Source organism: Colobus angolensis, unplaced genomic scaffold (genome assembly GCF_000951035.1).
Source record: "Colobus angolensis palliatus isolate OR3802 unplaced genomic scaffold, Cang.pa_1.0 Scaffold59, whole genome shotgun sequence".
Lineage (NCBI taxonomy): Eukaryota > Metazoa > Chordata > Mammalia > Primates > Cercopithecidae > Colobus > Colobus angolensis.
In genome coordinates, this window is record NW_012119487.1 from 8,850,061 (window position 1) to 8,873,565 (window position 23,505).

General features: G+C 37.3%; 1 protein-coding gene across 2 annotated transcripts in view; it reads left to right on the forward strand.

The window, feature by feature from the left end:
- RASAL2 (RAS protein activator like 2) overlaps positions 1-23,505 on the forward strand; it is a 395,120-nt gene that overhangs the window by 200,911 nt on the left and 170,704 nt on the right. For both annotated transcript variants that reach the window (XM_011962385.1, XM_011962386.1), the window contains exons 2-3: positions 6,844-6,971; positions 20,480-20,606. In XM_011962385.1, the coding sequence (XP_011817775.1) occupies positions 6,844-6,971; positions 20,480-20,606 (255 nt within the window). The remainder of the gene's footprint in view (positions 1-6,843; positions 6,972-20,479; positions 20,607-23,505) is intronic.

Below are 23,505 nucleotides of genomic sequence, written 5' to 3' on the forward strand. Positions count from 1 at the left end.
AAAATTAGCCAGCCGTGGTGGCGGTCACCTGTAGTCCCAGCTACTCAGGAGGCTGAGGCAGGAGAATTGTGTGAACCTGTGAGGCAGAGCTTGCTGTGAGCCAAGATCGTGCCACTGCAGTCCAGCCTGGGCAATACAGTGAGATTCCCTCTCAAAAAAAAAAAAAAAGAGAGAAAACTTGTTAATTGGCCTATTAATATGATATTAAACATGAATGCCTATTAAAACTGTTGTGAACATGTTGATGAAAACAAAAATGGGATCCTCCCACCTCAGCCTCCCAAGTAGCTGGGACTGCAGGCACGCACCACCGTGCCTGGCTAATTTTTGTATTTTTTGTAGAGATGAGGTCTCACTATGTTGACCAGGCTGGCCTCAAACTCCTGAGTTCAAGTGATCCACCCCCCCTTGGCCTCCCAAAGTGCTGGGATTATAGGTGTGAGCCACCATTCCTGGCCAGATGTTTTTGCTTCTGTAATAAAGTGATCACTTTAATTCTTAGCTTTTATGAAGTAATACTTGTATTTTGATTTTGGGTTCAAAGCCAAAACAAATCTGGTCATTGAAATTTCAGAGTTGCGAAGAATTTGCCATTTCTAAGCCAAGTTAGCTCTGATGTGGGAATAAAAATGTATGTATAGATACAGAAAAATATAGATCTATCCTTCCACAACAGTTCAGACTTCTGCAGTTTACAACAATTATCTTTTGGGAATGTGTTTCTCTTTTAGTGTATTAAGACCTTCCCTATTTAGATAGATTTCCCAAAACTGTGTTGTTGTTACTTCTTTTTTTAGATTGGCACTAAGATAGATGAAAGACTCCTGAGACTGAATGAAACATTAGAGTTTGTGTTAACTGGGAAGATTATCTCTATAGAATCCCTTTATAAAGCTTTCTCTGGAAGGCAGTAAATATTAACAGTGTTACTGTCTCGCCAGTGCAACACAGTATAGTAGTCTGTTATTATGAGGCATCACCCAGAGTTGTGTTTGTCTCACGACCAAGAGAATTAAGGAGCATGGACACAGAGGGTGAGGTTGGAGCAAAAGTTTAATAAGCAAAAGAATGAAAGTTGTCTGCCGCAGAGAGGGGGCCCAGAAGAGGGTTGCCATTTTTACAGTTCAATTCAAAGGCTTTTATAAGAAACCGATGATGGCTGGGCATATCATTTGCATAAGGCGCAAATTTCTGGTACCTCCACCCCGTCCTGCTAGTGTGCACACGGGCCCTTAGCTTGAGTTACTCTATAATGCTTTGTTCCCTTTACTGCACGTGTGTTAGAGGATGGAATTTTCCATTGTGGCCATGTCTGGGCAAGTCATCTGTATAATCTGTCTTATCTGTGTGGCTGTGAGCATGTCTTAGGCAAGCTTCCCTGTGCAAGTCCCCTTATCTGTGCCTACAGCCTGAAAAATCAGGCTTTTGTTTGAAAGGATTCAACCAAGTACCCACCATAGCTGCCTGCCTGACCATTTTCTTCCTTTTTCCTCTCTCAATAGGTTCATGATTTTACCAATTGCATTTAACATACCATGTCAGAATTTTTAAAAACATGAGACTAGTAAATGATGTGATTCAAAAGCAACTCAGATGAACTTCTAAGGAGCTGTAAGATACAAAAATAAAATTTCTCACAGCAATTTTTTCTTACACATTCTTCCTATGTTGGCCATAGACTTATTGTCCTTTCTCTCTTATCCCTATTTCTGCTTTCTATCAGATCCCTTTAATTACTCTCCTGCTATAAAATTTTTGAGGCACTTTTCCTAAGTGTGGAAGAGAAAAGTTGCTTATCCTCTAAGAAAAAAGTTGGAGTGTGTCTGTGTGTGTGTTCCTGTACTGAAATTTCCAGTTCTATCATATCATTCAGTTTGTCATTTTTGTCAAGTAGTGTATCATGCTATGATACTCTTTTCTCCCATTACAGGGGTTAACACATAAGAGGTCTGTTGTTATTGTTGTTGTTTCTTTGACAAGTAGTTTCTAAATTTATATTAGCATTTGCAGTTGCTGAATTTATATTAGCATTTGAAGGGGTCCAAAGTTTGCTTTTTAGACTTACTGGCAGGCCAAATGACTTAGTATTTTGAATGCTGTTTTGAAATTATTTGGAAATAATAGATTGCATTGAATACTTCAAATAAGCTTCCCTTTTAGGTTATCTTTCTTCCTTTTTTGAAAACCATCTTTATTGGACTTTCTGTTATGTATTACAGTTACATAACCTGTTTTATTAACTTTTATCAATTTATATATTTATTAGTGACTCTTTTATTCTCTCATCTCTTTTGTGTTATTCATCCACCGCAAACAACTAGAAAGTTACCTGTCCTGTTGATTCCTGTTTCAAAATATGGGTCACATGGTCTCTTTGTTACCATTTTCACCACAACTGATCTGTTTCAGACCCTGAGCATCCCTAAACCAGACCATTACATCAGTCTCCCATACATTGTTAACACCTCTGGTCTTTCCTCCACTTCTTCATCTTATTATAAACTAGTATTGCCAGATTTTCTTAGAATACCTCGTTGACTTTCTATTGTCTAAGCAGTGGTTTTTAGCATGTGGTCTGTGGAATGCTAGATCTCCAGGACCCCTTATCTGATGGTTTAAAACTATTTTTTATAAGGCTAATTATAGAAGCTATAAAACTATTTTTTATAAGGCTAATATAAGAACTATAAGGCTAATTATAGTTATTCAGTCTTGGTTATATGGCAGACATTTTCTGGAAAAAGGAAGACATAAACTATCATTTCAGGGAAACAACCAAGAGTATTTATTGCTAATGATGAAATTTAAGACTAAAAGCAAAAACTAGAATGTTACAAAATTTGCATCTGCAACTTTGAGCTTGGCAGCTTCCCGGTAGTACTTGAAGTCTTTTCTGATGAGATCAAAACTTTTTTGAAGATTGATGAATGTGATATTATATAATGAAAACTGTCAATATTTGGAATATCTGCAAATCTGAATGAACCAGTATTTTTTAAGTGATTGGTGCATGATGTTTATAAACTCACATAGATGGGGTGAAAGATCCACTCCAAGGACAAGGTGGACCAGTGGTTTTTGATGTAACAGAATATGAAAAGTTCATTGATTTGGTTTCAGATTACACATTGCACACTAACTTTTGAAAAGCAACTGCTTGTCAGGTTGGGTATAGTATTAGCGAAGAATATTCATAGTAATTGGGAAATATTATTAAAACACTCTTTCCTTTTCCAACTACATATTTGTGAGTACAGATTTTCTTTATGTATATCAACCAGAAAAACACAAAACAATAGACTGAATGTAGAAACAAATATAAAAACCTTGCTGTCTTCTATTCAGCCAGACTTTAAAGAGATTTTCAAAAATATAAAAGTGTTACCTTAAAATTTTTTTTGAAAACAGTTACATTTCATTAAAAATGCGATAGGAATGTTATTGTTAAATGAATTCATATTTTTAAATTTCTCAGGTTTAATTTATAATATGGTAAATATTGATATAACCCATATAAACAAAAACTCTGAAGTCCTCAGTAATTTTAGAGTCTAAAGGAGTCCTGCAATGAAGAAATTGGAGAACTGCTGGTCTACGGAATAATACCCAGTTTTAAAGAAGTATTTACAAAGAGATCCATTGACTTACCTCTGATTCTTTTAAATGTTTCTAAAATTATTTAATTTTTGTAATGAGGCCAGCATTCATTGTCCTTAGTATCCTCGTAGGAATGAACAGAGCAAATCCAAAATTGTTTCCAGTTTTGCTCGTAAGATTTTTCTACATGATTCTAAGTTAGTTATTCTTTTCTCTGGCAAATTTTAGATACTAAAAATAGTTAGAAGTCAGAAATTAAAAGTAAGTCACTAGAGCAAAAAATAAAGATTGATAGGATTGGCAAGGTGAAATAGGGCAAAAATTTGAGCTTGTCCTAGTAATGCATATAGTCTCAGTATACAGGCCTTGCTTACATGCTTTTAAACCTTCATTTAGCCCTGGAAATGAGGACATGATATAACTTAACCTATATAAATTAAATATAGGTTATTTTTTAAAATATCACTTTATTACTTAAAATGCCTTTCAGATAATAGAGAAGTACTAAAAAGAACAGAAACTATCACTTTTTTTTCTTATTTTTTTTTCCTTGGTATACATTCTTTAAAAAGGCCAAAAATGGGCCGGGCGCGGTGGCTCAAGCCTGTAATCCCAGCACTTTGGGAGGCCGAGACGGGCGGATCACGAGGCCAGGAGATCAAGACCATCCTAGCTAACACGGTGAAACCCCGTCTCTACTAAAAATACAAAAAACTAGCCAGGCGAGGTGGCGGGCGCCTGTAGTCCCAACTACTCGGGAGGCTGAGGTGGGAGAATGGCGTAAACCCGGGAGGCGGAGCTTGCAGTGAGCTGAGATCCGGCCACTGCACTCCAGCCTGGGCGACAGAGCGAGACTCAGTCTCAAAAAAAAAAAAAAAAAAAAAGGCCAAAAATGGGCATTAGAAAAAGAAGCTATAAAATCTATCGGATAGCTAATAAATCCCTCTGTTTAGACAGACAGAATTTTTTTTTAAATATAGAAGTATTGCTCCCTATTTCATTGCCCTCTATTTCTTCTTATCTTTAGCACTAGAGGAGGGTGGTTCAGGGTTCCAGAATTTTTTTTTTTTTTTTTTGAGACATTGTCTTGTTTTCACAATACCATGAAGAAATTAGAAAAAGGATCAGGTTGTACAAAGGGAGAATATTAGTGAGGCTTTAAGAGAATTAATTAGGATCTCACAGAAAAGAGAATTTAGATTTCCTTTAATTCAGTGTTGATACAGATTTATATTTTGTCAGGAAACCTGGGTTATGCTATTAATGCAGTATCCTATATTACAATTTTTATGGACAGGTTTTATCAGTGTCTTCTTGCTAAAGTTAATTTACAGTACAACTTATATAATAAAGCTAGTTATTTGAATGACCATAAATTGTCTAATTTTGTCAAAGTTTCTAATTGTTTAGACCACAAAACTATTCATATTTCCACATAAAGTAGGTACATCTCTTTCTGTTGAAGTCATCTTGGTATTTGACTCTAAAAATAGACCTACATGTGGTAAAATTGTAACCCATATTTTTGTCCAAATCATGTGAAGAAAATCAGTTTTGACATGGCTTTTACATGTAGGCAAGAATATGCTATATGTGTACAAAAGGATTCAGAGTCAGTTTCATTGAGCTTTTTTGTGATAATTTTGAGATTTTGAAGTCAAAAGAAAACTTTGGAAGAACTGAAGATGTAGTTCTAACATAAAATAATTTAAGATGCTTAGACTACAAGGTGAGGGTTAAGGATAGGGGAGAGAGGCTTGGTGTGGATTGGAGATGCTACAGACGTAACATGTAATGCTGTGCATAGTGCAGAGGAGATACAAACAGAAAATAAGGGAAGAAAAGACAAAACCGTGAACTTCTAAGAATTAATAACATGTCTAAACAAGCCCTAATAACACTGTTGGTTCTTGGACCTTGAATTATCTTTGGGAAGAGTTGATGAACCCCGAAACATGCCATGCAGTAAGTTTAGATAGCCTTAGAGAGGACAGGAAGTTAAACCAGAAGAAACAATGAAGACAACATTGAGCACATAAAGGGATTTATAAAGAGAGACCTACATGGTTCTACGAAGAGAAACATAGCAACTGACTTGTTGCTGACGTTCTACAGAGCTCCAGCTGTAATTATGCATATTTGGTTAATTATAGTATAAGACACCTAGGAAATTATTTGACTTTCCTTGAAGTCAAGCCAATGCCAGTAATATATCTATCATCCTGTGTCAAAAGACAAAAATTCTATAGAAAGCAATGATACTGAAAAATACTCATATAATAGATATAATATGCTTTTTTATGATTTACGACTCCCCTGCCCTCCTAGGTGTTGGTTTTCTAATTATTTCAATTTGAGTTTTTCCTTTAGCATAATAACTAAGTAGTGATAATCCATGTTAAGTTGTCTTTATAGTATATTCCTGAGAAGAATTAGTTCTTCATGCCTGAAGAACTTTTAATATATTTCAAACTGTCATAAAAGCTTTATTTAATGGATCTGATGTGTACTTATACATTAAAATATGTGCCCAGTTCTAACAGCCCAAATGAGCAAACATTTTATATCAGAAAAAATTGAAAATGACAAAGATGTTAGTAACCACTTGGTATTTTATAAGGAAATGAGACAGTTGGGAATTGCTGAGACATTTTGCTTTAATATTGGGTACCTCCACCTTTAAGAAACATCATGGTAATATATTTAGATCTTTCCTTAAGAAAATTATTTTCTATGTTTTTAAGATCTTGCTGGCCTCTAGTGGTAATATGATGCTGTTGTTTAAACATTTTCAATTCTTATGAGTGTAAAGCCATTTGGAAGGCCTAGTCTGCTGATAAATTTACTCTCAGAGTTCTGGGTTAACAGTGTTCTCAAAGTGTACATGTAACATCATCTTTCTCCTAAAGACTAGGGAAGGTGTCTGAGTTACTGTGTCTCTGTATTTTGAATGATACTGGTTAAGCTCTGAAGCAACCTCTCATTATTATAGTTTATGTACCGTGGTAATTACTATGTAAAGTTTGCACTAACAGTTCTTCCCTCTTCCCTGAAGGTTGTAGGGCTATTTTTTCCTTATTCTGTATGTAACAGTTTTCATTTTCTTCAGAGGAAGCTTTAAATTTACCATTGAGATTCATGTTTAGGCTCACCTCTTTATTTGATTTGGAAGAATTTTACATTTGAAGTACTGGTTTACTAAGCAAGATAATGATTTGTCACTTTTTTTTCCCTTTTGTCATGCAGATGTGAAAGGGCCACCCACGCATCGTCTGTCTTGTGGTCAGTCACCCTACACAGATACAACAACATGGGAGCGGAAGTATTGCATCCTCACAGACAGCCAGTTGGTATTGCTCAACAAGGAGAAGGAGGTGAGGTGGATATTATTCAGGAAAGTTACTTTCCTTTTCTGAGTAAATTCCTGAAATCACCTAGTTTTTGTTTGCATTTTGATAAGTTGTATTATAAAAATAAAGGCTTGATGAAGATATAGGTAAGTCTAAAAGGCTGCTAATGTCATAAAGATATGTTATCTTCATGAAGGAGTGGGTTTCACAAGATAGGGCTGGATTTTCACTAAGAAACAGTGGAAGAGACACTGAGTTTAACTGAGGAGTTTGGAATGGGAAGGGGCTGGATTATATAGGCCTGGCCCTGAAAATGGTCTACAGGGGCCATTGGAAATTACATCAGTCTACTTCCTAGCAAAAACAAATGTCATTAATTGGATTAATTGAAAGAGTTTATCGAAGGGACTATTTGCAGTGTGGGCAGCATAAAGGACCTATCAAAGGATGAGGAAGCACCCACGAGCTAGCAATCGCAGAAAACAGTTATCACCCTAGGCTTCCAAGGCAAGGGAAGAAAGTGATGTTTCTGGAACCTAGAGAACTGTAGCTGCATAAGAGAGCTGCTTGACAGTTGCTGTGGTTATGCACAAAAGAACACAGTCTCTATCTATACCAAACAAAAATGCCAGCAGGGAGAAAGTAAGACAGAATAAACACTCCAGCTCTTTTCTTCTGCCTTCTGATTTCTTGCCAGTGTCACCTGTTGGCCAAACCGAACTCAAAGGCAGAAAAAGATTGCTTTTTGATGTATGCTGTAGAGGTCAGCTTCCTGAAACATAGCAAGGTCAAGAAGGGTAGCGAGTAGAATAGATCTGGCAAGGTAGACAGAATGTAACCATGACAGACGTCTAGTTCTAGGTGTACTTTCTGTTCTTCTAAATTAAAAAACTCTTAGACTTATCACATGCTATTACTATTTTGTTTCTCCGACTGTTACAGTTTACAAATCCTTCCACAGCCATTTCATTTATTTGCTTATTGGTGATTAATTAGATAATTGTTATCATTCAGATTTGGTGTGGTAAAACTACTCCATAAAATCATCGTAATTCCCAATTTCCACCATTTAAAAAAATAAGTGAATATAATATTGACAAAGAAGAGGAATAATGAAAGGGAAGGAGAAGATATGATTCAATGAAGGAGAAAGATTAATTGCCAAAACTATATAAATAACTAGAAAGATGTAGGTAGAATATCCATTCAGTAAGTCACCTTCCAGAAAGGTGAGTTCAAAAGAAGCAAAGAATAGGAAACACATTTCTTAATTCTCGTCTGTGGATCCCTACCTCCCCTTTCTTTTCTCTTGCTCCTCCTTCCTTCCCTGTCCCTTCTCTTACCTGTCCCTTCTCTTTCTCAGCATTTTTTGATATGGTAAAGATAATACCAATAAAACAATTTCAGTTTCTTCTTGTATTTTGATAGGCATTGCTTACTTTCAAGGGCCTTGTTAATATGCCTCCATGAAGAATTTGCTTATTCTTTTTCTCTTGCCATTGAAAATATCTTTTACTTTTGTTATCATCTCCCTACTTATAACCCTTTTCCAGTATTTTAGTATTCTTAAACTTAATTTTATTAAAATAACTGAATAAAGGTCAGACTTTTCTAGAACAAGTTGTTTATGTTGCTGTGTTTATATTAAGTAGATACATAATAAAAATTGGTAAAGTAAATATTAGTATAGGACATTTCTAATTATCCAAACTATTCAAAATCTTCATTTTAACCAAATGTACTGTCAGCAGTCTTTTCTCAGAGCTATTAATAAGGAGTAATATAAACAAATCGTTTGCCATCTTTTTGCCCTTACCTACATTTTATTCAGTTTAGTACTGTAAGAGATGAAATAGCTTTAAGTATAGATAGCAGAAAGTCAAGAAGCATGCCTTTTCCAGAACCAAGGTGCAAATTAATCAATTGAGTTACCTGCGCTTGGGCCATCTTTTGTCTCATAAAATAACTATCCATAATAAATAATTTTCTATAATAACATCTTATGTACTTTATCCCTTTTTATGCCAGTCATCATGAGTAACCCTAAACACCTGGGGAACCCTTATCTCCCACGCTGTATGTACTCTCCCTGTGGCTCTGTGTATTCTCTTCTCTGACACTGTCTTCCACTCGTCCTTCCCCACCTCTTGAAATCCTTTCACTATATCCACTGCAATTCCAGGTTCATCATCAGCAAAACCAGCTGTTTCTTCCACCTCTTCTCTGAAGGGATCCCTTAACTTCTTAGTCTTACAAGAACTGAGATCTTCCATGAGGACACTACCTTCCATAAAGTTTTGTCAGTGGATGGCTGTTTTTCCTCGTATTATACTGTCTGTGATAGGTGCCTTCCTCTTTCATGGCTGCTGTCTGTTCTCCCTTGTTTTCCTTTTAATCCAAACTTTGAGTCTCACATTGTAGTTATCTTTATTTATTTATTTATTATTATTATTTTTTTATTTTTTATTTTTTTGAGACGGAGTCTCTTTCTTGTTGCTCAGGCTGGAGTGCAATGGTGCAATCTCGGCTCACTGCAACCTCCGCCTCCTGAGTTCAAGCAATTCTCCTGCCTCAGCCTCCCAAGTAGCTGGGATTACAGGCACCTGCCACCATGCCCAGCTAGTTTTTTGTATTTTTAGTAGAGATGGGGTTTCACAATGTTGGCCAGGCTGGTCTCGAACTCCTGACCTCAGGTGATCCACCTGCCTCAGCTTCCCAAAGTGCTGGGATCACAGGTGTGAGCCTCCGAGCCTAGCTTTTTTTCTCTTCTGAAAAAAATAAAGCCTGTATTAACCTCACTTGTACCTCCAGATCCCATCCCTTTCTCTTCTCTCCTTTATAACAAAAATTGTCAAAATTTCTATGCTCATTGTCTTTAATTCCTGTTCTCCCTTAAATCTATTCCAATCAAACTCTTACCCACATCCCTGCCAGAATTGTGCTTCTTAAGCTCACTAGTGACCTTCCCAGTGTTAAATTCAGAGGTCAGTTCTCAGTTCTCATCTTAATCTGTTAATGGCATTTATTGCAGTTGATCACTCATTTCTTCTCCTAAAGTCACTTTTCTTATTTGGCTTCCATGACACTGTGCTCTTTCTCTTTCCTGCCTCTCTGGAAGTTTCTTTTGTGTCATCTTTACAGATTTCTCTTCTTCTCTCCAAATCTTCACAGGGAAGTGCCATAGAGTTCAGTCCTGGGACCTTACTTCCTTAGGGATCTCATCTCATTTATCGTCTTGAGACTGTAAATGTCCTCTAATACTGATGATTCCTAATTTGATATCTTAAAAATACATAGCACTGTTCTCTCTCTCTTAAAGAGATCGAGTCTCACTATGTTGCCCAAGCTGGTCTGTAACTCCTGGGCTCAAGTGATCCTCCCACCTCAGCATCCCAAAGTGCTGGAATTACAGGCATGAGCCACTGCACCAGACCATCTCACTTCTCTAGACTTGTATATCCATCTGTGCATTACACATCTCCACTTGGATATGTAAGAGTCATTTCCAACATGCCCCACACTTCAGCCCTAATCTTCACTTCATAACTTACCAGAGGTAAGTTATCTCCATTAATGGCAACTCCATCCTTCCAAGTTTCAAAGGCCAAAAGCTTCCCCAACTTGCTACTTTCCAGATGTACTGTCTTTGTCATTATTTCATGAGTACATCAGGCATGTTCCTCCCAAAGACCTTAGTCTTGACTTTTTCTTTGCATGGAACATTCTTCCCTCTTATATTTGCGTGGCTCATTTTCTCACCTCCTTCATCTCTTTGCTTACATACCACATACTTAGTAAGGCCAACCCTCACTAACCTATTTTAAATCACTACTGCTCCCCACATCTCTATCCAGAACTTCTGGCCTAATTACCTGGCTCTAATACATGTTTTATAGTGCTTGCCACCTGCTAAAATACCATATAATTTATTTATTATGTTTACTGTCCCTCATCTCCTACTGGAATATAAGCTTTGGAGCAAATATTTTGTCTATTTTGTTCAAGGATGTATCCACCAGTTCTTCAAACAGTTCCTGATGAAACATAGGAAACTCTCAATAAATATTTGTTGAATGAATGTTGCAAGAGCCAAATTATAAACTTTTATTTCTGAATGTCTGTTTCCTTAATATAAGTTGAATAGAAGATATATTCTATCTTTTCTTTCTATATCTACCCAGAACATGCAGCTTAATTCTTTATTTTTCTAAAACTAATAAAAAGAGGAGAAAAATAATTGATGGGGTGCTTTTCCACAGTTGAATACATGATTCCATCTTTATTTATTGAGCACCTATCATTATGTGTAGTATTGTAGTCACAAAGATGCAGTTTTGTTGAGACATACTGAGGTAAAATAAAGTTAAAACCATTTGAAATTAGATAGCAGTGGTAATTGCACAACATTGTGAACGTACTAAATGCTGATGAATTATTCACTTTAAAATAGTAAATTTTATGTTATATAAATTTTGCTTCAGTAAGTTTATTTTTATTTTTTGTTTGTTTGTTTGTTTTTTGTTTTTGAGACAGAGTCTCACTGTGTCATCCAGGCTGGAGTACAGTGGCGCAATCTTAGCTCACTGCAGGCTCCACCGCCCGGGTTCACTCCATTCTCCTGCCTCAGCCTCCCTAGTAGCTGGGACTACAGGCGCCCGCCACCACACTTGGCTAACTTTTTTGTGTTTTTAGTAGAGATGGGGTTTCACCATGTTAGCCAGGATGGTCTTGATCTCCTGACCTTGTGATCCACCCACCTCGGCCTCCCAAAGTGCTGGGATTCTAGGTGTGAGCCACCACACCCAGCCAAGTTTATTTTTTAATTGTAATATAACCATAAGAGATTAACTGAGATATGGCCTAGGATGGATTATAGTATGGAGTGGAGAATGCCAATAAAAGTGTTTTACAGAGAAATTTATGGTTGGGCTGTATCTTAAGGGACAAATAAGGGCTCATGAGGAGAAAAAGAAGGAGTGTGTATAATGATACCAAGTCAAGAAACATATGTCTCTTTGGCAAACTGCAAAACATTCAGAGTTCATGAAACATAGTTTACAAGCGGAAAAGTGATAGTTAGCAGAAACTAGGTAATGAAGAACCTTGAAGGCTATGATGAGGAATTTGGATTTTATTCCGGAAATGATCTGGACCAGGGAAAGGATATTTAGCAAGGTAATAACATCATCAGATTTGCTTCTTAGAGAAGTAACTCTGTTGATTATATGGAAAATGAACTGAAAGGGTTTAGAACCAAATAGATAAGTTACAAGATTGTTGCAGTAGACCAGGTGAGGAATAATGAAGGGATAGATTTACAAAACAGTTTACAAAAACAGTTTAATGCCCTCAGACAGGTGTTTATGTTCTGCCATTATTATATTGGGAAAATTGAATTAAATCTCTAGGAAAAGAAAATGTGAAGCCATTGCTTTACATTGCTTTACTTGAATAAGTTTAACTTTCTATTAATTTCATTACATGAAAAGATTATAAATCCATTTTTTGTGTAGAGACCAGAATATGCTGTCACCCCTCTACCTTTCACTCACACTTAAGAATTATAAAGAATGTGGGATGGGCGTGGTGGCTCACGCCTGTAATCCCAGCACTTTGGGAGGCCAAGGCAGGCGGATCACGAGGTCAGGAGTTTGAGACCAGCCTGACCAATATGGTGACACCCTTTCTCTACTAAAAATACAAAAATTAGCTGGGCGTGGTGTCGGGTGCCTGTAATCCCAGCTACTTGGGAGGCTGAGGCAGGAGAAATCCTTTGAACTCGGGAGGTGGAGGTTGCAGTGAGTTGAGATCGCACCATTGTACTCCATCCTGGGCAACTGGGTGAGACTTTGTCTCAAAAAAAAAAAAAAAAAAATTATAAAGAATTTAACTCTTATCCTTGGACTTTTGCATTGAATAATTTAGAATTTCTTAAAATGAGTTTAAGGAATTTCCTGCTAAAATTACCTAAAAAGGTGATTTTAAACTTTAATCAAATCATCATGGGAGTGTTTATTGCTGTGTTAAAAAGATTAATTAAAAGAATTCTGTAAGGATTTAAACTGATCCTTAGCCAGGCGCTGCTGGAATGTGGGAGGATTATATTAGTCTAGTATCACTTATGTATTAAGTCAGTGTGTGGGATCTTTTAATGCTTTCTCTTAACTCTACATGTTTCTTGTCAGAACTGGGGAAAAGTCTATTTGAGGAGCATACATGGGAAGAGTGTTAAATATTCCAATTACCAATCTGGGAATGTAGCAGAAGGGTAGATTGAGGCAGAATGCTGAAAGAGAAGCTTGCTGGGAGTGTCACCTTGAGAAATAACTTATTGGTTCAGTAAACTGCTTCATGCAAATTGTGCCAAATAGATATTGCTTATGTGCTATGAAATATACTTCCTTGCCTGGGTGCCAGGAAAGGCCCTAACTGGCTTGATACCAACCCAGTTCAAAGAGGGCACAGGAGGTCATTTGACTTTCATTTTGCTTGCAAGAGATGAGACCAAGTAAACTTGAGATGAAGGAGTTGAGGGAAATGATAGAGAAGATAAACATGAACCCCTCTGAGGTACAGCCATTATAAAAAATACAAAAGAAACCTGAATTTATGAGTTTATTTCTTTTGGCAATAACAGTCTATTAGGCAGGGTACATTTGACTCCATTTTTCTTAATGCAAACTCTACTTTCTATATTTGGAATGTTTAAGGCTGGATTCTAGTGTATAGGCAGCAGGGCATTTAAAATGACACTTTTAAATATTTTAAAACATTTTTCTTTTGAAAGTGTTTACACTCAGATATGTTGATGAAAATATCAGTCTTTGTGCAAATAGCTAAAAATTAACTGTTGTTTATTCTGGGGTGAGCTACCTATGGCATATTTCATTCAGAACCACTTTTAAATTATTCAATAGATATATAATATGCCCTTATATGTTATTCACTATGTTAGGAGCTACAAAGAACAAGACAGATCTTCTTTCCTCTTTCTCCCCGTAACAAATTTAGTGGTAAAAATAAGACAATTTTAAAGTGACATTTGATAAATAACACAAGTAAATGGATAGAATAAGAGAAAGAAATCCATTTATTATAAAAAGAACCTTGGCCTAACTAAATATGTCATTAAGATGCCACTGGCAATGGGGAATTACCAAAGGAAAGCTTAATAAAAGAAGCAATCTGATCAAAGTTAGGTGTTATAAATATTAATCTGTAGGATGTATTGGAAGAGCAAGACACAGGAAAGAGAACAATTAGGAGACTGCCATTCCTCAGATCTAAAAGCTTGAGTGTCTTCTCAGTGCTCCCCATGCATGGTCTGGTATTTCAGCCCTCCTAACATGTTCATAATATATTTTGGTGTTCTATCCCTTTTCTCCCTCTTAAGAGGCTCTAGCCAAATTGGCCTACTCCCTATTCCAAAACAAAACAAAAAAGTCATATACTTACCAATTTTTTGGCTGATGTTATGTTTTTTTCCTTTGCCTAAAATGGCCCCCATCTCTACCTCTCATTGATTTATTTGTGAACTTTTTTATGGTTTGGGGATTTACTGGTAAAGTACAAGCGGTTAACTTACATGGAATTAGTTGCATAGATGAATAATTATAATTTAACACAATAAGTGTAATGACAGAGAAAGATGTATTACTGGAGAACTAAATGGAAGTGTACCTTAACCTTCCCTTAGGGGACTGATAGAGGAGGAAGATTCCTGGGAAAGGCAATGCCTATCCTAAGCCTCAGGATGAACAGGAGTTTACCTTACAGATGTAGAATAGAAAAGAAAGAGGGAAAGCATTTCAGGATAAGAGAACAAACTGAGCCATGGCACTGAACTACAAAATAGGGAATGTACTAAAAAACTGCAAGCAATTTGGTATTTCTAGAGTGAAGTATAAAACTGAGCACAAAGACAAAGACAGCGGCCGGATGTAGAGAATCTGGTATGCTATATCAGGGAGCTTCCACTTTATAGGAGAGTAGTTTTTAAGCCCTTTTTTAAACAGAAGGATACTTTGTTTGTAGAAAAGCTTATACAGAAGCCCTGTATAACAGATATACTGAAAATGATGTTCAGGTTGAAGCAGAGATACTGCCCCCAACCCCCACATACTTCCATACACAAACACACCACTACTAGAGGCAAAGAACTGCTGAAGGGCTTTAAACCTCAGAATGACATGATCATATTTGCATTTTGGAACTATTATGATAACTATGTAAAGGATGGCTTTAAGGGGCAGAAGGTCCCAGGCAGATACCAGTGAAGAAACTCTTGCAGGAGTTTGGTTAAGAGATAAATAGAGGCTTTTGGAACCAGCTATGACAGAATGGTATAAAACTGGCCCTCCCACTGTAAAAAACAAAAAATAGGACACCACCCCCTCTTTATCTGTCGATCGATCCATCCATCCATCCATCGAAAGAGAGCATGTGTGTGCAAGCACAGCTATTTTCAGGCATTGGACAATAGGCAGACACTGTGGTGGTCACCATTGCCCAGGTGTCTGCTGCGTACTATTTCCCAGCTGTGGTGCTGTAATCTGGAGGCCAGGTCAGCCAGAGTACAGTAGACTCACTGAGCTGAGGAGGCACAGAACAGAATTTTGTATCTGAAAGGGCTGGAACCTGCTGAGTAGGATACCAGTCTTTGGCCAAGGGCTGGAGTACACATATGCAGGGAAAGACTACATAGGTTTTCCAGAGAGAAACTGAAGTATTGAAAACAGAATAAAGATACTAGTGGTCATGCTGAGCAATGACAGAGATCTGACCCTGCCAGTGAGAAATCTGTTTAAAATCTGACCACTCCAGGAATCCAGCTGAGATACCGGAAAAATCATATCTCAAAGTTGTGGAAATTGAGGTTTATTAAAGCCAAATGATTTATTTATACCTTCACACTTAGTACTGGTAGCCAGGGACTAATAACTGAATAATTAGAATTGGAGATACAGAGTATAGATCAGTGGTTCTCAACTTTACATGTCTAGAATGTCTAGAGTGGTCTAAGCATTGGCATTTTTTTTTTCTCCTAAAAAAAAAAATGAAAACAGGATACATGTGCAGAACGTTCAGGTTTGTTACATAGGTATGTGTGTGCCATGGTGGTTTGCTGCACCTATTGACCCATCCTCTAAGTTCCCTCTCCTCACCCCTCACCCCCCAACAGGCTGTGGTGTCTGTTGTTCACCGCTCTGTGTCCGTCATTGTTCAACTCCCATTTATGAGTGAGAACAGCATTGGTATTTTTTAAAGTTCCCATAGGTAATTATAAGTTACAGCCGAGGTTGAGAACATCTGTTATACATGACGCTTTGAGATGCTTATCCATGACGGGAAGGAGAGAAAACAACACCTTAAGGCAGTGGTTCGTAACCTTAGTGAGCATCAGAATCAGTTGGAGGCTTGTTAAAAAACACAGATTGCCCAGCTCTACCCTGAGTTTCTGATGCAGTAGGTCTGGGGTGGGGACTGAGAATGTGGTTTTCTAACAAGTTCCTGGGTTATGCTGTTGCTGCTGGTACCTAGACCACGTGTTTTGAGAACCAGTGCCTTAAGGAAATAAGAAAGTTGAGGAATTTTTTTTCTTTAAAGTACTGAAACATCCTCTTAAGCACATAGTAGTCCTGAGCATCTTTTTAGCATTCTTTAGGAAAAGAAATGAGAGCTTGCTGATGCTGGTTAGCATAATCTTGATTTCTTGTACTTGACTATTTGTTTAATCTGTATGAGTTCAGATTGAAATCAACATTAATTTCCATACAATTCTAAACAATATGAAAGGCAGTTTTACAGAAAATAAATGTGTGTGTGTGTGTGTGTGTATGTGTGTGTGTATCAAATATGTGCCACATTGCTTTTTGATTTTCATGAACGGTTTGGAATTAACAAAGAGGACAGGGAGCCAGAGATCTAGTTTGGCTTTGTTATTAACACATCTTAGATACCTGAGATGTCATTTACTCCTTTTATACTTTCTTCCTCTAAAATGGAATGAAATTAAAGTGCTCGATTTTGTGTGTTTGTTTTTGAGAGACAGGGTCTCACTCTGTCACGCAGGCTGGAGTACAGTGATGTGTTCATAGCTCATGGCAGCCTTTGATTCCTGTGCCTAAGTGATCCTCTTGCCTCAGCCTCCCGAGTAGCTGGGACTACAGGTGCATGCCACTACAACTGGCTAATTTTTATTTTTTATTTTTTTTAGAGATGGGGATCTCACTTTGTTGCCCAGGGTCTTGAACTTTTGGCCTCAAGAGATTCTCCCACCTCAGCCTCCCAAAGTGCTGGGATTACAGGTGGGAGCCCCACTGTACCTGGCCTTGATTTTTTTTTTCTTTTTTTGAAGACAGAGTTTTGCTCTTGTTGTCCAGGCGGGAGTGCAGTGGCGCAGTCTCAGCTCATTGTATCCTCCACCTCTCAGGTTCAAGCAGTTCTCCTGCCTCAGCCTCCCAAGTAGCTGGGTTACAGGCATGCGCCACCACACCCAACTGATTTTTTTTGTATTTAGTAGAGACGGGGTTTCACCATGTTGGTCAGGCTGGTCTTGAACTCTTGACCTCAGGTGATCCACCCCCCTCGGCCTCCCAAAGTACTGGGAGGCTGAGGCAGGAGAATTGCTTGAACTCGGGAGGCAGAGGTTGCAGTGAGCCAAGATCGCGCCATTGCACTCCAGCCTGAGCAACAAGAGCAAGACTCCATCTCAAAAAAAAAAAAAAAAAAAAAATTCTTAAGAAATACAGTTTAGGCCGGAAGCGGTGGCTCACGCCTGTGGTCCCAGCACTTTGGGAGACCGAGGCAGGTGGATCACAAGATCAGGAGATCGAGACCATCCTGGCTAACACAGTGAAACCCTGTCTCTACTAAAAAATACAAAAAATTAGCTGGGCATGGTGGCAGGCACCTGTAGCCCCAGCTACTCGGGAGGCTGAGGCAGGAGAATGGCGTGAACCCGGGAAGTGGAGCTTGCAGTGAGCCGAGATCACACCACTGCACTCCAGCCTGGGCGACACAGCGAGACCCTGTCTCAGAAAAAAAAAAATGCAGTTTAGAATAAAGGTTACATTATGTTCTTTGTATCCTGAATGAGGAATAAAATGCCCTAACTTTTAAGAGTGATACTTTGAATACAACCTTTTATCATATTTTAAGTTTTAATACTGGGAAATAAAGTGTCTACATTAAAACTTTGAGAAAATAATTGAATGCATTTTAGGCCCAAATAAAAGTTTGCTATATTGTATTTATTCTCTCCTTTGATATAGCAGAGACAAAGTATGTCCTCATAGAAGTCATTTTTACTTTTTCTGGATATGGCCTTCATAAATTTGCATAGAAAAAATATTTTCTCCTAAAACACCATAAGAAACTACTACTTTTTTTCTGCATGGTTTAGGCCTTTATTATTTAAGATAATAGGCATTCTTAGAACTATTATCAAATAGTTATGTTTATTTAGATTCAACTATTTCTTCAAAGAACCAGACTATTTTTTCCAAATTTACTCTCATTCTTCTGACTTTTAAGGCAGATACAGGATACGTTTTGCCTTTTTTAATAGGAGATAGTCATTTAAACCTATCAGTGATACTCTTTTAATTATTTAAGTAGAGATAATAAAATTTCCATCCTGTAAGGGACAGATGACTTAGATTACTGTTTGTGAAGTTTTGTATTACAGAGTACTTTTGGAAGAGTTCATGTCTTCATTGATGCTATTTTTTGACCTTGGCTTATTTTTTAATTTTATATTTCTTCTGCCCTTCAATTTCTCAATGTGCAAAGAATAACCATAGTTATGGTAATAAGGAAATGGGAGAATTGGGGGTCCTATAAGGAGTATGAAAATTTTAAATGCTTATGGAGGCATTAGGAATTTGCTCCTCGGATTCTCAGTAACAGAGAGAGAGTTTTCCTTGCCATCATCTCCTTGACCCGAGTCATAGGAGTTGGATTATGGAAGCAAAGCAGAAGGCATGTACACTTAAGCCTATACCTGTCCTACTTTTGCTGGATCCATTGATGTGATACGTGTCCATTATAATCATTTGGAGAAATAAATCATTCATTCCTCATCTCTTAAAAGGAGATAATAATAATGTCTCCTTCATAATGTCACACACATAAATTCATTAGACCTGCACATGTAATAACTCAGTGTTTCATTATTGAAATGTATTGAAAACAGTATTAGAGCCATAATAAATTAGGAATTGTGATTAATTATGACATACTTTGCCAAACTATTTAGGATGTTACAATTCTTAATTCTGACAAAAGCTACTAGTAAAATTTCATTACTGAATACTTAGCATTACCAGAAAAAGAAAAACCCAAAAACCCCAAAAAACACAACTTTGAACCATCCCATTACTCTACAATGATAACCTGCTTTGTAAGTTTTAAAATAGTTATTGGCATTAGAGATTTTTTTTGTTACTATTCATAGTTCTCATTCCACATATGCAAATAACCACTTGATATGTTTCTGAAATTATGTCAGAAAAAATGTTTATTAGGATTATAAAAACAATCTTACCTTTGGAAGAAAGTATGCCATTTTATGTTGGTATCTATACAAGTTTCCACTGAAAATGTGATTTATTAACTATGTATAAGTGCTCAATTCTAAAATTGAAGGAAATTTGGGTGATTTTACTACCTTTAATGAAATCTTTTAAGATAATTTTGAGACACACCAACATGGCACATGTATACGTATGTAACAAACCTGTACGTTGTGCACATGTACCCTAGAACTTAAAGTATAATAAAAATAAAAGAAAAAAAGGTAATTTTGAGGCTAAATCTTTCTGATCAACTTTTATTTCCATTTATTTTATTAAACATTAGGCAAAATTGGAACTTGTGAACTAGTTTCTGATATAGAAGGACCTTTTATTTGTGTGGGTGTTTTGTTTTCTGAGCTCCAGGAGCAAGTACACACCTGGATATGATTTGTACATACTTCATGTTTGCTAATTTACATACTCACCTTTCCTGATTTTTCAGTTTTCTTTTTCTTTCTTTCTTTTTTTTTTTTTTTTTTGAGATGGAGTTTTGCTGTGTCGCCAGGCTGGAGTGCAGTGGTGCGATCTTGGCTTACTCAACCTCTGCCTCCCAGGTTCAAGCAATTCTTCTGCCTCAGCCTCCCAAGTAGCTGGGACTGAAGGTGGGCGCCACCATGCCCAGCTAATTTTTGTATTTTTAGTAGACACAGGGTTTCACCATGTTGGCCAGGATGATTTCGATCTTTTGACCTCGTTATCCGCCCACCTTGGCCTCCCAAAGTGCTGGGATTACAGGCGTGAGCCACCGCACTCGGCCCAGTTTTCTTTTTAAAGGAAAGCTTCCTGTGAAGGGGTTGGTAATACCTTACCATTGTATATACTTTATTTCTATATTTCTCTTACCTTACTCTTTGTTACACACTCCTGTCTTCATTAACTAAAACCATTATTCAATCAGAAGGTAGTTATGGTGAGTTCACTGTTAAGTTTCATCTTTTGCTTTTGATTAACTAGATACCTGTGGAAGGGGGACAGGAGCAGCAGACAGATTCCACCAAAGGGCGATGCCTGAGGAGAACTGTCAGCGTCCCTTCCGAGGGTCAGTTTCCTGAGTACCCACCAGAGGGCGCCACTAAACTGGGTAAGCTACTGTGAAAAGGAAATAAATTCCTAGCCTTTATCCCTTAATTTATAGACTTGTTACTGAGTAAAACAGAACATCCTGCATTTCCTGTTAAGTGCATTGAAATCAATGGCACATTAAGCGAGAGTTAGAGGTCATTAGAGAGTTCTGTTCTTTATAACCAACTGATAGCAAAGTTATTTTAAGGAGGTAGACTTTATGTGAGCACTAGTAAGCTTGCTGTTCAGTCCTAGGCAGATGGGATAATGTGTTGCTTCTGGGTTTATTGCTCAGCTGTAGATTTTGAGAGAGTATTTGGTGATCTTGTTGAAGCACTGAGGTTCATAAGGGAGCAGTATGTGTTGGAACTTAGTTTTAAGTGATTTAGATGTATCTTGTTCAGATAGCTACTGGTGTTATCTTGTACAATGTAATATTAGATCAGGCTAATTCAACCAAGTTAATCTTGCATGTCTCACAAAAGTCATATGCTGGACTATGGTTGGAGTGGGTGACAAAAGGGAGAAACCCTACTTCCATTTTTCCAGTAAGGTTACTAAAGAAACCTTACTTTCATTGTTATATACTAAAGGAGTTAATGTCAATATCAAAGCAGCTAACTCTTCCCTCATTCCCTATCAAATGTATTCTGTTAACTGTTTTCATTTTTAATAATGGATACTTAAATAATCAGGCTGGTCAGGTAATTTTAAAAGAACATAATTAAGATTAAATAGAATAATGAAGGAATTTGAAAGGTAGGAATTGTTTTGGTGCTTTATATTGTTGTGTTATTATTTGCTTAGTGAACCTTAGACTTTTGACATTTGATAAGTAGGTAGAATCATATATTGTCTCTATGGTGATCAATATGGATAATTCTATAATTTTGGTTATGTTTTCTAAAATTAGGGTTTGGTTTGGGATTTTGGAGGGGGTTGCCTTTTTCTTCATTTCTAAGTGGAACCCAGAACTTTTGGCTGGAATTTGAATCCTTTTGGGCAGAATTTGAATCTTATTTTTCTTTTTATTGTGTAATAGTTGTTGCTTTCCTAGAAATTAGTTGAGTTAGCAAGCACTTTTTTCCAAGGAGCCACCTTGGAGAAGTCAGATTTTTCTCTCATCTTATTTCCACTGTGCTTCTTTAACATGTGTTGAAACCAGTTTATGTGTGGGCCTAAATTCTACTAAAAACTTGTCTGGGTGTAACCATTTTATAGCCTGTTTATATTTCACATGCAACTTCTTTGTAAATTGAACTGGCTTAGAGTCACCTTCTTTCAGTTCCTTTGCTTTCATTATTTGCAGTGATACGTTGACTATTGTCTTTTTTTCTTTTTTTTTTTTTTTTTTTGAGACGGAGTCTTACTCCGTTGCTCAGGCTGGAGTGCAATGGCGTGATCTCAGCTCACTGCAGCCTCCATCTACTTGGTTCAAGCAATTCTCCTGCCTCAGCCTCCTGAGTAGCTGGGATTACAGGCATGAACCGTCATGCCTGGGTAATTTTTGTATATTTAATAAAGACGGGGTTTCACCATGTTTGCCAGGCTGGTTTCAAGCTCCCGACCACTGATGATTTGCCTGCCTTGGCTTCCCAAAGTGCTGGGAATAAAGCGTGAGCCACCGCGCCCAGCCTGACTATTGTCTTTACCGGTTCTCTAGGAACTTCGATCTTCAATCTTTGACCCATAAAAGTCAATGGATTTTGAGGAAGTACAACTATAGTCTCAAGAATTACTACAATGTTATAGAAGAGAGAACTATATAGGAAATTGTTAAATATCTACAGTGTTCGAGGTACTGGCTCCAAAGACAAATTAAGATAAGGTGACAGAGGTGTCTGGTCTAGAGCCAGTCCTTATCTTTTGTGCTTAACAAGAAGTCCATTAGCCATTCTGACTCATGACAGTCCATGATTGTTTTCAGAGCAAACGTCCTAAATTCGCACTAAAAGCTATCGTCATAAATACTATAGGGAAAAACACTACTTCTAGAGCCATTCTTGCTTATATGCCAGTCTAATCTTGAATTAGGTAATTGTTCTGTTTTTTTATTGTTATCTCCAAGTGATTTGTCTTTAGCCAAAATTTCTGCTGTCAAGTATTTCATTGAATAATTGCTGTATATGTAACATTCTATGCCAGTCGCTAAGAGTGAAAAGAGGTATAAGACTTCTGCTCTGAGAACATTTTTTATGTAGTTAGCAAGATAGGATGAATACACATAGAAACTAGAATGTAAGTTAGTGTACAAAAATTGATTGTATTTCTGTATACTAGCAATAAACAGGAAATGAAAAAATTTAAATATCCTGTTTATTATAGCATCATAACAAATTCCTAGGGGAAAAGATCTAATAAGAGATGTGAAAGACTTCTACATAGAGAACTTTAAAATATAAAAGAAAAAAAGATTTAAATAAATTGAGGGCTATATAACCATGATGATGGTTTAGAGGACTTAATATAATGTCAGTTGTCTTTAAGATCAAAATTTCAATGAATTTCAAAATTTCTGATACCCCAACCTTACCACCACATACACATACAAAATTGGCAAGTTGATTCTAAAATTCATCTCGAAATGCCATAGACCAAGTATAGCCAAGGTAGAAGAAAACAAGGTGAGAAGACTTAATCTACTAGTATCAAGATCTATTTAAAAAGTATAATAGGCCAGGCATAGTGGCTCACGCCTGTAATCCCAGCACTTTGGGAGGCCGAGGTGGGCAAATCACGAGGTCAGGAGTTCAAGACCAGCCTGGTCAATATGGTGAAACCTTGTCTCTACTAAAAATACAAAAAATTAGCCGGGCGTGGTGGTGGGTGCTTGTAGTCCCAGCTACTCAGGAGGCTGAGGCAGGAGAATGGCATGAACCCAGGAGGCGGAGCTTGCAGTCAGCCGAGATCGCGCCACT